This window comes from Euprymna scolopes, chromosome 10, assembly GCF_053919585.1.
Source record: "Euprymna scolopes isolate OS-2025 chromosome 10, ASM5391958v1, whole genome shotgun sequence".
Lineage (NCBI taxonomy): Eukaryota > Metazoa > Mollusca > Cephalopoda > Sepiida > Sepiolidae > Euprymna > Euprymna scolopes.
This window is the reverse complement of record NC_136491.1, coordinates 19,274,953-19,289,679: the sequence shown is the minus strand read 5'-3', so window position 1 is coordinate 19,289,679 and position 14,727 is coordinate 19,274,953. Positions and strand designations below refer to the sequence as shown.

Below are 14,727 nucleotides of genomic sequence, written 5' to 3'. Positions count from 1 at the left end.
GTAATGTAACTATTTAAAAAAGATGTTTATTAAACATAAACAAATATTCCATCCATGTGAATATTCATGAGAGCTTCACCACATGCTTTATAACAATATTCATGCCGAAGGATTGATTATTTTGCTTCATCACATGTATGGTTTAAGCAAGTTATACTGAAGTGCTTGCTAAAAGCATCTAAAATATTTCTTTGCATCTGGATGAGTACATGACTGCAAATAGGGGGTAACAGGTTGTAATGGTCGTGCTATCGTAGAGAGAAGGCTGTTAATATATTGGCTGTTCCTATTTACTTGCCTCCCTACAAGAGCAGAGTTAGATACAAGGTCGGTTTTTAATGTGGGGAAAATCCAGCTCCCCAAAAGGGGCACTCTGGATAGGAACAAAAATAAAAATTACCTCGGTATAGATGGATTTCTTCTCCACTGACTGAAGTCAGAAAAGGTGAAGTGTAGTATTAGAACAGATACTACCCTTTGTTCTTAGCCAAAAGGTCAATATATATTGGTTGTTATTTATCATTAAATCCATTAAAAATTCTCTATTCTCAAAGAATAAGTAAAAGAAAAATCAATTTTTTAGTTTCTGATGAAAAACACAAATTATCAACAATATCCTTTTTTTTTTCTTTTTTAATCCGAAATTTTTTTTTAGATTTTTGTTTTTTGTTCATCAAATTCCAGCATGTATAAAGACATTTAAATTGAATGTGATGATGATGAATTAACCCTTAGAAATGTTCATACGGCAATTTGTGCAAAAGTTTTGGCCATTTTTCAGTTGGTGACCTGGTTCTGTATAGTTCTAGGTGATCCACCCTCCTAGGTTTTACCTTTCCTCTTTGAGAAAGGATTCTCCCACCAAGAAATGCTGACAGAACTGCGCTGGCATTTTTGTCTGCCAGAGTTCACATGCCTCAGACCTTGTTTCACATTTTTCCATGGCTTAAAATTAGCTAATAAACATCAACGTTAAAAGTTTCTAACATATAAAATAATGCATAATTTTTGAAGGGGATTAAGACAAGTTTTATTGAAAAACTATCAGAGATCCATAAAATGTAACTTACTACAATTATTTGTCGTTTTTTTTCAAATTTTCCTGAATTCCTGATTCTGAATGTATCTTGGTTATTAGGACATATTTTGAAAATTCTCAAGATAAAAATTGGTTTTGTGTATCGGTACAAAACATAGTTGACATTATTTACTAAGTTTTGATTTTTAGGTTTGATTATTTTCACTATCATTGCATAGATTTTATCTATTTTCTACAGTTTAATAGAGAATGGTTATTGTTGATTGGTCCTAAATTCAGGGTCAAGTGTTTAACTTGAAAATCTATCCATGTTATAAATAGTGCATAGGTTTTTAATTGGTATGGATTTTTAGTCTGTATCCGATAAAGGAAGCATGAAGAAAAGCAAATATATAAAGTATCGGAGTGGGAAGGGGGGGGGTAATATGCGCATAACATGAAACTATGGATCTAACGTTATTAAAGAATTTTGATATACACATGTCTATATATAATATTGCATAGTATAATTTGATATTATTATATATATAATATTGCATAGTATTATTTGATATTATATTTGATATTATACACATGTCTATATATAATATTGCATAGTATAATTTGATATTATTATATATATAATATTGCATAGTATTATTTGATATTATATACATGTCTATATATAATATTGCATAGTATAATTTGATACTATATACATATCTATATATAATATTGCATAGTATAATTTGATATTATATACATGTCTATATATAATATTGCATAGTATAATTTGATATATTTGATATTATATACATGTCTATATATAATATTGCATAGTATAATTTGATATTATATACATGTCTATATATAATATTAAATAGTATAATTTGATATTATATTTATGTCTATATATAATATTGCATAGTATAATTTAATATTATTAGATTTGATATTATATACATGTCTATATATAATATTGCATAGTATTATTTGATATTAGATTTTATAATTATATACATGTCTATATATAATAATGCATAGTATAATTTGATATTATATTTGATATTATATACATGTCATGTCTATATAATATTGCATGGTAATTATTTGATATTATATACATGTCTATATATAATATTGCATAGTATAATTTGATATTATTAGATTTGATATTATATACATGTCTATATATAATATTGCATAGTATAATTTGATATTATATACATGTCTATATATAATATTGCATAGTAATTATGTCTGTGCAGAATCTTGGAATGATCAACGAATTTCTATTTTTCTCTTTTTAGTGCTTTTTTTTTTTTTTTTTTTTTTTTTTTTTTTTAAATTCCGTTTTCACCCCAAACAAGGCACAGTGCCACTGTGTAGGGAGTTGAGCAGTAAGATGTCTGTTCACATTATACTTGAATTTCTGTATGTCAGTACAGTTGGGAAAACAGGAACTCTGAAGGGAATTCCAGAGTCTAGCAGTTCTGGGGAAGAAACTATTAGAGTAGAAAGTTTTCTTACATCTTGTCGATGAATGTCTGATTAATTTGTTCTACAATTGTTATAAGAAAATGTAAATGTTGTGTTTCTCAACAGGGAAGCAAGCAGTGGTCGTCATGTCTTGTGAAAACGAACATATGCCAGAAGACCTAATCCTTGAGCCTGGGTTGGTGATGATTTTTGCTCATGGAGTTGAATGAGGTAAATATTGGCTTTCTTTTTTTTTAAATATTTTTCTCCCCCCCCCCCTTCGTCTCTTTCTCCCCTCACCTCCCCTTCGTCTCTTTCCCTCACCCCGTCTTTAGGGGATGTTCTGCATAAAGTATCACAGATACGGCCAAAAGGGGATAGTGGGGGCCTGGGGCTCTCTTTAAAAATCTACCAAAAATCAAGTAATTATCCAATCAATACAAAATTTTCACCGATTAAAATGGCCACTCATCTGGTACTGGTCAGCCTTGTCGTTGCTCAACTTCGGGGGTTATGTAGGCAACAAATATATATATATATATATATATATATATATATATATATATATATATGACTTATGAAAAAAGAATTAAACCCTTCACTTAATCATCAAATCAAACATTAAAAATACATCACTAAATGAAGTTTTAGTCCTATCGAGCCCTCCATAGTTCATTTTAAAATCTCATTAGATTTTATTTTTAATTTCGCTACTCAAATCTATAGAGTGATATAAAAAGTTGGAATTATTGTAAATTCAGGTACTTATAGTTTTTTTGTTTTTTTTTGCATGTTCTTATAGCAAATCATCCCAAATTTTCTTTAAACAAAAAAAAAAAAAATTTCTTTAAAAAAAATATTTAAATGTTTTATCAATTGAAACAAAAATGGTGGTGAATGGTGTGGTTTTGGAAAAATTTTAATTTAAAATTCTATTAAAAATAGATTTTTATATTTTTCTGCTTTTCATATGATAAAATTTAGGCTTTTATTTTTCTGGGAAAAAAAGTTTCTCAAGAATAATGGATTTTAATAGATTTTAATTTATTTTAAAAAAAACAACTATTTGTTTATTTTTCTATTTTTTGCCATGAGTTTTAGTCAATTTTGTTGCACCCTTAGTAAACAAACTCAGGGAGTTCGCAGTCACTAACATAATAAATGAGAAAATAGATTTTAAAAAAGAAGCAAAGAAGCAGTCCATGAATGTCTATCGTTCAAATATTAACAAGTTTATTTATTAATTAGTCCAAGCAGGCACAAGTCAGTTCATCAATTCATGGTTAGTCTTCGGTAAATTCAATATTTACCTTTTGATCAAGCTAACCAAATCTGCCCAAAGTTGCCTCCCTCAGATCCTATATATATATATAAAATGTGTGTGTGTATGTGGAAATGTTTTTTCAATTATATTTCACCTTTTATTCATACCATACTTTATGAAGCTTTATGTAATTACAGAGCATATAACAAATACATGACGAACATGGCATAATAAAAGAAAAAAATGAAAAAATAATTGCAACTTTTCTCCTTATATTCAAATTTTGTAGTCATGCCCAAATGCATTTATTTTCTTTTTAATAAATTGATATGTGCTTTTTCTTCTGATGAGTTAAGGGCAGAATAGATTCATTGATTGATATAATAATTAAATGATTTTGCACTACAAAACAGGTGCTGTCAACAATTGTAAGCCCTGTGTATCTCTTTATTGAAGGTCAATATTTTTTTTTGCATTTTGAAATTCCTACAAAACGTAGACAAGTGAAATTTGGTATAACACTGGAAGAGCATAACAAGGTGCTTTATTTCCCTGATTTTTGTGGAATTTGAACAAATATTTTGAAAGTTATGCTAATTTTTCTATTTTCTCGTAATTTTAAGTGTGTGTTGCAAGTGTCTAAAAAAAATGTATATTTTCCGTAATAAAACAATATTCTAACTTCATATTTCTATTGATATGAAATAAAAAAACATATCCAGTTAGAATATTAACCAAAAACAAGAACTAATTTCACATTATTTTGTTTAATGAAATATTTATTTATCAACATAACTCCCATTCTTCAAAAGATGTCAATTGACGGATTTGAAATGTGATATTATAGGAAACTTCCAAAATCTTCAAAGCTCTTACCTTTGACGAAAATTGAACACCTCCTTCATAAACTTTCATCTTTATTATTGACCAGAGCTGCTCAATTGGGTTTATTATTGGAGAACAAGGTGGCCATGTCATCAAATTTTCTCCACTAATGACTTAAGGTAGGATGTCATAACCTTAGCTGAGTGGGATGGCGCATTGTCATACATAAAAATTAATTTGTGGTGACGCGCCAATGGAAGGTCATGAAGCCATGGTGACAAATTCTCATTTAAAAATAAAATATAAGACTGGCTTGAAATGGTCCAGTTCATCACAGATTATTCCAGCCCAAAACATGACTCCTCCACCTCCCTGTTGATGACAGAATCGATGAGGGGTAGGGAATCCAAGAGGACTCCAAATTTTGGCCCATTCATCTGGTCCATCAAGAGTTGCTCTTGCCTCATCAGTGAAAAGAACATTTTCAAAGCTGGTTTTCATGTATTTCTGAGCCCAAACCAAACGTTTTTTCCTTATGAGTTTGGTTTAAAACAGGTCTTGCTATGGGCTTAATGCTTCTTGCAATTTTGTTTAAGACATTGCAGCGTGTCTTTCTGGATGAGGAACGTATTCTAGCCTTGTCAAATATAGCAGCACTGTTGCTGCCTAGCTGCTTAATAAGTTGATGGCGAATTTTTATTACATCACGTGTAGAAACTGACTTTCTTGTGTTTTTGTCCTTCCTTGGTTTGATGTTTGGATTTTTAACGAATGAAGACAATCGTCTTCGATCTCTTCCAAGCTCCTTGGCTAGATCTACGAGAGATAAACCTTTTGCAAGGCCTAAAACAACACGTTCCTTTTCAGTAGCTGTCAATCGACCCTTTCTAGGCATTTTGGGAGTTGCAATAAAGCGATACACACTTAAAATTACCAGAAAATAGAAAAATTAACATAATTTTCAAGATATTTGTTTAAATTCCACAAAAATCAGGGAAATACGACACCTTGTTATGCTCTTCCAGTGTTATACCAAATTTCACTTTTCTGCCTTTTGTAGCAATTTCAAAATGAAAAAAATATTGACCTGCAATAAAGCAATACACGGTTTATATGTCAGCATACTTAAAAGAATAAATTGTGAGATGAACAACATCTTGAAATTTACAATATAGGTTTTTATCATTTATTTGTTATATACATATATGCATGTGTGTGTGTATATTCCAGGAGAGCAAGGAAGGTCGGTTGGTCGGTCAAGTTTCTGTTGATTTTAAGCTAATGGATTTTTTGTTTTCCATTCAAACACATTTTTTTTGGCTTGATTTACTCTTTTTTTTTTTTTGCAAAAGAGTCACCATTACTTATTAAGGTTTGGAGGCCACTCGAGGATAAGTGTTAATGAGTGTCTGGAAGTCAATGGGAAAATATAGTAATTGTTAGTAGTGGAAAATTGGTAAATTGGATTACTTAAGGGGATGGCTCATCAAGAATTTGTTTATGTTGGACTTGAAGACAACCATATTGTAGTCAGCTAGAAAGCAGAAGAGAGTTCTACAGATGTGCAGTTCTAAGAAAGAAGCTTTGTTCATGGAATCTGTTTAGGTTTAAGCACAGATAAAGAGTGGGGGAAATTATTAAGAGTGGTTTCAGCTAGACTAGTGTAATTCCTGAAAGCCAGCCAGGGGGGGGGGGCATATATTAGAGCTCAGGCGAGCACTTGCTATGAAAATAACGATAAAGCATAGACAGGCTTGAAACGTCTCTTTTGTGGGAAAGAGGTTGCAGGGAAGAGAAAAGGGCATCCCCCACTAGGCTATGAAATCTATTTTGAAATCTGTCAAGGTAAGATGAAGTGCTTCTAGCAGCTCCTGCCCAGATGTGACAACAGTATTCCATCCTTGGGACATACTTGGCTTTTATACAGATAGAGAATTGTATCAGCAGTGAGATATCTACTGGAGCGGTAGAATGAACCCACCATTTTTCCAGCAGCCTTGGGAACAGATTTGATGTACGTGTTCTATCTCAGATCAGGAGTAAAAGTCAGACCCGGAAGTTTGTCAAAACATGGAGCCTCCCCCCAAGATGAGTCATTCATTTCAATTGTTGTCAGACAGGGATCAGAGCGTTATGATGAAAAGATGGAAGCTTGGTTTTAGATGCATTAAAAATTAACCAGCCACCTCTTTCCCCATTGCACCACATGTTCAAGATCAGAGAAAATTTGGTCGTTCACAGCCTTTGAAGTGTTGCCATAGATGGTAGCGTCGTCAGCGTAAATGTCTACGGATGATCGTTGGATGTCTTTTAAACAAGAGTTGTGCTTTTGTTCAGAGGGAGAATCTTTTTTGTTACAGTTGTGACAAAGAATCTTTTTTGTTACAGTTGTGACAAAGAATCTTTTCTGTTACAGTTGTGACAAAGAATCTTTTCTGTTACAGTTGTGACAAAGAATCTTTTTTGTTACAGTTGTGACAAAGAATCTTTTTTGTTACAGTTGTGACAAAGAATCTTTTTTGTTACAGTTGTGACAAAGAATCTTTTTTGTTACAGTTGTGACAAAGAATCTTTTTTGTTACAGTTGTGACAAAGAATCTTTTTTGTTACAGTTGTGACAAAGAATCTTTTTTGTTACAGTTGTGACAAAGAATCTTTTTTGTTACAGTTGTGACAAAGAATCTTTTTTGTTACAGTTGTGACAAAGAATCTTTTTTGTTACAGTTGTGACAAAGAATCTTTTCTGTTACAGTTGTGACAAAGATCACACGAGTGTCAGAATCTAGTATCAAATTGGAATGATCACAATGTGTACGCTGAATGCACATACACATTCACAGATACAATACAAAAGTATTATCAGCTTATTTCCTAATGCAGAGATTACATGATTATTTCCTCTTTCTACAGGAAGTGCCTCTATTCAAAATTTGTGTGTTGGCCCAAAGAAATCTGAAGTATTTTCAAATGATTGGAGATTACCATTTTTTCACCTTGTTTAAACATTTTCCATTTCAGGAATGAAGCGAATGCTGTTGTGTGTTTTAATGAAGAGAACTGCTTTTCGGAGATGAGGAAACGCCAGATGAGCAACTCAACAAATACTTGGAGTTGGACACTTTCTATTCTAAGGTTTCTCTAAAGTTTTTTTCCATCTCCTTCATCTCTGCTACATTCGGATGTGGCTTGAATGAAAAACCCAAAAGATGCTCCTCTTGCTCTGGGTTACCTGCTGAGAAAGGTTAAATGTTGGATGCCAGTTTTGCTAGGTAAGGACCGTGGATGAAGACGAGGAGACTGTTGCGTGTGCGCGTCTGCATTTTGAGTGCCTGCTGAGCATCACTTTGTAAAAACAAAGCAACAAAAAGAAAATATTTTGACAGTTTTGTTACTATGGATACTGCTCTTGCTTCATTTTGGATCATCATCATCATACCATTCATCATCTGACCATTGTTTCTCCTTTTGTTGTTCTTGTTTATTTTTAAGAAAAATTGAAATAAAGCTTTAAAAAAAGAATTCCTTGACTGATGTAAAGTTGACCAGTTTACTTTGAAAAAAAAAAAAGGGTCAAAGCTTTTTTTTAAATGAAATTGTTTCGAACTTTATAAAATAACTTTTCGCTATTTTTTTCAATTTCCTAAAATTTAGGTTAAAATTTTAAATCAATTTTGTCTTTTCGTGTGTTTATCAAAAAAAAAAAAAAAGATAAATACTTGGAATTAAATTGATTTTATTTGATCGTATTTTCCTTATCGAATCTCATTACATTTTCTTCAAACAAAAAAAAATTTTCATATATATTTTTTTTTTTTTTTTTTTTTTTTTTTTTTTTTTTTCTTACTGCATTTGAATCTTAAGAATCAAATGAAAAAATATTTTGGTTTGACATTTAAAAGTCAATTTAAACCAAAGACATTTTACTGGAGCATTCTAAAACAAGTAGGTAGACATACATATGATTGATCATGCCATCATCTCTATACCTTGAATTCTTTAAGTCTAAGATGTAAGCCATTAAAGATTGTGATTCTTTTAAACCCAAACTGATCTTATTTTTTTTTTATATATCTACTAAATGGCTTGAACGCTCCTCTATCTACCTGCTTTGAGAATTATCAAATTAAATAATTTTAACAAGTCTTTGTTTTGTATAGAAGTGTGCTTATGGAGATTATGACTTTTAGATCACTATTTAGGTTTTTTTATAGTTCATTTATTTTTTCCAAAATTCATTCACAAAAATTACAGAAAAACAAATCATTTTAATCTTTATATATTTTTGAAAGCAAGTCTGCTTATTATTTGACTGAAAATGAGAAAAAAAGAATGCATCGTCAGCCGTTGGAGTTTTTCTCTTATTTTCAAACCAAAATAAGTTTTATCATGAGACATGAGATAAAACAAAAAACTTCACTGGTTTTCTCTTGTCAAAGCGTGGTTAACCCGTGAAGTGTATCATCAGATACTGTGATGATTTCTGCATTGCGTATTACGCATATTACCCGTATGCCAGTGGCTGATCAACTTCACAGAATCACTGATTAACAAAAGAAATATAGCTTTTAATTTTAATCTGATTCTCATGAAGAAATTTTTTTTTCCAGTCTGAAAAATGAGAAAGAATTGATTGAACCAATCACTATGCATTGTGTCCGTGTTTTTTGTGTTTTCCCATGTGTAAATCCTGAAGATTAAAATGATTTGGTATTCTGGAATTTTTTAGAAAAACATAATTGAATGGTTTAATTAAAAAGTTGATATAATATTTTATCTTATCTAGTACAGAAATAAGAACTGATTAGTAAGCATAATTTAACTGAAATTATATATATATATATATATATATATATATAGTATTTTTTTTTATTTACACAAATATTATTTAGCTACATATGTGCATACATGTTTCAGCTGTGATTGCTTTTGAAATCCAGTATCATCAGGTCACTAATCTTAACTGATTTTTTCCAAACTTGAAAAAAAAAAGACTACATTCGCATTTGAAATCAGCTGAGACTAATGGTCTGATAATGTTCGATGTTGAAAGAAATTACTGTAGCCAATATTTGTATAAAGAAAATTATTCAATAATGCATCTCTACTTGTTATTGAGCCCTGTTATAGAAACATCAGAATATATATTACATTTTTGACTGAGATATTATATAAATAATTATTTCTACAATCGACGCTGCAGCTCACACAGATGCAGCATTTTTATTGTGGAAATAATTATGTGAATATGTGTGTGTGTGTGTGTTTGAATGCATGTAATTACTAATTAAATTGCTAGTATTTTGATTAACTTCATGTGATTCCTGTAACGATTATGTTTATATATATATATCTCCCCCCCCTTTTTGTATCTAAATTACCCTCACATTAAACTTATTCTGTTTTCCCTTTCAATGCTTCTTTATAATCAGAAAACGACCCCCCACCTCCCCCAAAAAATGATGTTTTGGTATGGATAATCACTAATCACAACCTCTTTGAATCTTGGTGCGTCTCTAATCATGGAAACGATAAAATTTTCATAAACTATAACTGCATACGTTTAAAACAGTCATTTTAAAATGATTTTTATTTCAAGTACAAAATGTTGGAAATAAATTTAATACTAGCAAATACTACAAAAGTTTCACAAAATGAACATGATGCTGATGATGACACTGCTGCTGATGATGATGATGATATCTATGACAAATATGTCTTCAAACTTGTATGAAAAAAAATCGCTTAATTTTTATGTGTAAAAAAAAAAAAAAAAATTAAAAACGTTTTATCATCGAAATGCACTAGGATTCTAAGAGTTTATGATGATTGGTGTGACCACAACCAAAAATTTGATGATTAACAAAATAATACATTTTATTTAGAATGGGCGATTTTAAAAACTAAAACAAAAAAAACACTTTTTTTCCAACTAAGAATTTCAATAGTTTGGAAACAAAAACAAAAAAAATTAGCCGTGCATTTTTCCAGATTGTATTTCCTTATTATTGATACAAACTTCTATTGATTTTCTGATAAGTGATAAAGAAATCTCCTTTACAAAAAGAAAAAGGCGAACTTATTTTTATTAATTTTTTCAAGTGATCCATAAAAATGTCAACCTCCAAAAAGCAAATTTTTTTTTTTTTTTCATATTTTCCAATACAATGTTTTTTTTTTTCTGAAACAATAAAACCCCAAATTGTTCTTCCTCCTTTCTTTACCTAACTCACATTCCAAAGAGTTTTTCCTTTCCTATTTTCAAATTGAATTGTGTAGAGCTTGCTTGTTTGGTGTTTGTTTTTTTTTTTGTTTGTTTTGTTTTGTTTTTTAATCCAATTTGTGCATCAGGTGATCAAATGCTGAAGAAATTTATCCATCTTTCACCACCACCTTCCCCTCCATTAAATGAGCAACACAAAATCTGAACATTTGATAAGAGGAAAGAGAAAATATGTCCGACGAAAAGGCCCCTTTTGTTGTCACCTGAAATTGCATTGATTCATCTTTTTCTTTTCTCCACCCAAAAAATCTGTGATTGTACGAAAAGATGTTTTATCTGCCAGAAACTTTACTCCACTTTGATTTTGATATTGAGTTGCTCTGACCTTTGAGGTCAACACATCTCGCTCCATGTTTCCCTACATTCTCACCTCTATTCATTTATGGTTTTCGTTATGTGTATAAAGTTGTGTAACATGATTTTTAGTATAGGAGAAATAACTAGTGCTCAATAGTGTATATTAGATCATGTTTTTTTTTAATTTAAAAAAAAACAAAAACATTAGTTTCATCATTCATCTATACTTTCAGTTTCACAGGAATATTGGAAACTCATCCTGTAAGGCTGAAGATACCAAATGTGACAGTTTTGACCATTCAATTGAAAAATGGTTATACTTGATATCTTTAGCTTTACAGGATGAGTTTCCAGTGTTTCCATGAAACTGCAGGTATCAATGGACAAAGTAATGCCCCATGTCATTTGAAATCATAACTTACATAACTTAAAGGAATAAGTTGGTTTAGTATATTTTTTTAGTTATTGAAATAAAAAAAAAATTTAAGTAGGACAGTACGAAATGAAAAATGATAATAGTAAGACATATCCACCTGAAAAAAAAAAATGTATCCAGATATAGACACACATTAATTTTGACGATTTAAATCATTTTTCAAACCATGTTCTAAATAAAGAACATATACAGAGGTATTCTGACAGCTATAATACCTTTGTATATGCTCTCTCTCTCTCTCTCTCTCTCTCTCTCTCTCTCATATATATATATATATATATATATATATATATATATATATATATATATATATATAAAGCTCTATTCCATTGAATATTGAGCTACCGATATTTGCAATTTGACGATAGATCTTTGTAGCAAACTCATGGAGGGTGTTCTATATAATTTAATTTGAAAGTGTGTGTGTATGTATATATATATATATATATATATATATATATATATATAAAAATTTACATTTTAGTAAATAAAATTACATTATGTCATGATGATAACAGCTATCATTTCAGTCAAAATATGACCTTGATGGGTGACCTATGTTTCCAGCTGCATTGGAAACCGAACTTTTAGTTTTAAGATCTAGTTTCCAATGCAGCTGGAAGTATAGGTCACTTGCTGAGGTCATATTTTGACTGTCAATAACCTCATTATATTTATTGGTTTTTACTCTTGGATATATATATATATATATATATATATATATATATATAAAATGGTTATCACTTGATAATTGAGCTTGGCTCTTCCTGAAGAACGGCATCATAAAATTCCATCTGATAGTCACCATTTTTTTTTTTTTTTTTTTTAACCTCAGTTTTGTTTTGCATAAAAACAAATGATTCTGTTGTCAGGACTGTATCACCCCTCCCCCTCCCCACACACACACTGGAGAAAAGATGGGAGACAAAGTTAAATCAACGCCAAAGCTTTATTGGCTTTTTGTTTGTTCTTCTCTTGCTCCTATTCTCACTCTTTTCTTTCTGGTCCAAATCAAACCCGTTTTCATTGCACCCCTCCCCCATGTTCAGTCATGTCTAATTAGTCGAGTATCTTTTCCCATAAATGATGGATAGCTCCACTGCTGAAATGATTAGGAAACCAAAATGATGATATCGTAACAATAAACAAAGAATTCTCAAGGAATGACAAAACAAAACTTCTTTTTTATTGCTTTTTATCTAATACACTTTTTTTTTCATAGGTTAAGATTTATGTAAATCATTTTACATAAATTTTTTTTTCATACTTTAAGTTGTTTTTTTATGAGTGGCTGTGGATGTTGAAAAATGAAAAAAAAAATTATAGAACTGGTTGTGATGTGTGAGAATAGAAAAGTTACAGAAGGCAAGAATTTTTTTCGTTTTTTTTTTTTTTTTATATATATACTTCTTGACATTTTATTCTTAATACAATTGTTTTGTTTTTTTTAAGCATATTTTTTTAGCTTTTAAAAACATTTTTCTTTTTATATAAATAAAATGTACATTTCTCTTTCCCCTTTTTTTTTTTTCGATAAATCATTTTTGTTTAATCTTTGATTTTTTTTTTGTTGCATTTGTAATCTAATCATTTTTTATAAAATTATTTACTCAAATTTTTTGCCTTTTTGTTTTCTTTCCTTTTTTTTTTTTTTAATGTTTTTGCTTTTGTGAACAATTTCTGTTCAACAATTTTATTTATTTGATGCAATAATTTACGAGCTTAAGAACATCAATTATTATATTACTTTAAGGTACTTATGCAGAATTTGAACCAAAAGTAACTAACTGGCTACTAGGTTTTGTTCGGAACATGACATCAATGGCCGAACGTCGCCGATTATCAAAGCATAACAACACTGCTCAAGAAAACATTTAAACATAATAAAATCACCAGAAAAAATTTTTTTAAATATACAATGAAAATAAAAAAAATGACCAACGTAACAATTTTTTTAGTGTAAAAAATAAACTTTTTGTCGAACAAAATTAATAAGATAACCAATTTTGTGTTTAGCATATTTTTTAAAGTTTAAAAAAAATGCATTTTTATGTGTTTTTCATGCATTATTTTTTTTAATTTTATTTTATTTTTTTTGCATTGTTTTTTTTTTATTTTTGTAACTAATGTGAAGTAAAAAAATTTTATAAACAATTTTTTTTCCTATAGGGTAGGGCTGGGCAACCGTTGTTTTTTTTTTTTTTTTTTTTTTTTTAATTAAGACAACCGAGATATTCCCTTAAGATTAGGTAGATTTTTCTATGGTCACATCAGACAATGTCAAAGTGGGATGAGAAGAGACGGCGGATGTGGAAGAAACTTTGTCAATCCAATTGGATACCTTTTCAATACATGATTTAAAATGGAAACAAAAGAATCATTACCAAATTTCTGTCTCCATATAAACCAAAGGTAGAGATATTCATTTTGTATAAAATTGTTAGGAACGGCTGTTTGAGGGTGCGTTATTTACTTAATTTATTGATTTTTTTTTTTTTTTCTTCCAATATTTTCCCCAAAGATTAGTGACGTCTGATCGACGTTTTACATCAAATTATAGTCAAACCCGAGCACATGACGTCATGTTCTGAGCAAAGCCGAGCGGGCAGTGAGTTACGTTTGATTCAAATCCTGCACAAGTATCCGCTTTAATTTTCAGAAAAATCATTTAATAAAAACAAAAAAAACAAATGCTAAATAATTGATAGCAAATTGACTGGTGCATCTAAACCGTGAATGAAAACTTGGAAAAATACGACTATAAATTTGTTGTCGAATTTGGCAACTGATGGAATTTTAGATTGAACCTTTTTGATTTAATCAGCTGGGATAGATTGTTCTTGTTCTGCCCATACAGCTTAATAGTTAGAATTAATTGTTAATATAAACCACATTCTTCAGGAGATTGAAGGTTCAATCCTTACTACGGGTGATACTAAGAATGACATAATCACTAACATTTCTAACCATTAATTTTGCAGACTGTTAACCGTGTGTCGGTTACCTGAGTGTTCCAAACATGATTAGTCCCATTGGAGTGTTTATACACCCCAATACGAAAATGTTTATCGTGTTATTTTGTAAAATATAGTTATCTTATTGTTTCAGGATATATCTACAGTTCCTGT

The 14,727-nt window shown here is 30.1% G+C and overlaps 1 protein-coding gene across 3 annotated transcripts in view; it reads left to right on the top strand.

Moving 5' to 3' along the window:
- Positions 1-8,332, top strand: part of LOC145285834 (E3 ubiquitin-protein ligase NRDP1-like) — a 275,090-nt gene extending 266,758 nt beyond the window's left edge. For all 3 annotated transcript variants that reach the window (XM_080134268.1, XM_080134269.1, XM_080134270.1), the window contains 2 exons: positions 2,624-2,728; positions 7,605-8,332. In XM_080134268.1, coding sequence (XP_079990394.1) covers positions 2,624-2,727 — 104 coding nt within the window. In that variant the 3' untranslated portion in view covers position 2,728; positions 7,605-8,332. The remainder of the gene's footprint in view (positions 1-2,623; positions 2,729-7,604) is intronic.
- Positions 8,333-14,727: the final 6,395 nt, after the last annotated feature.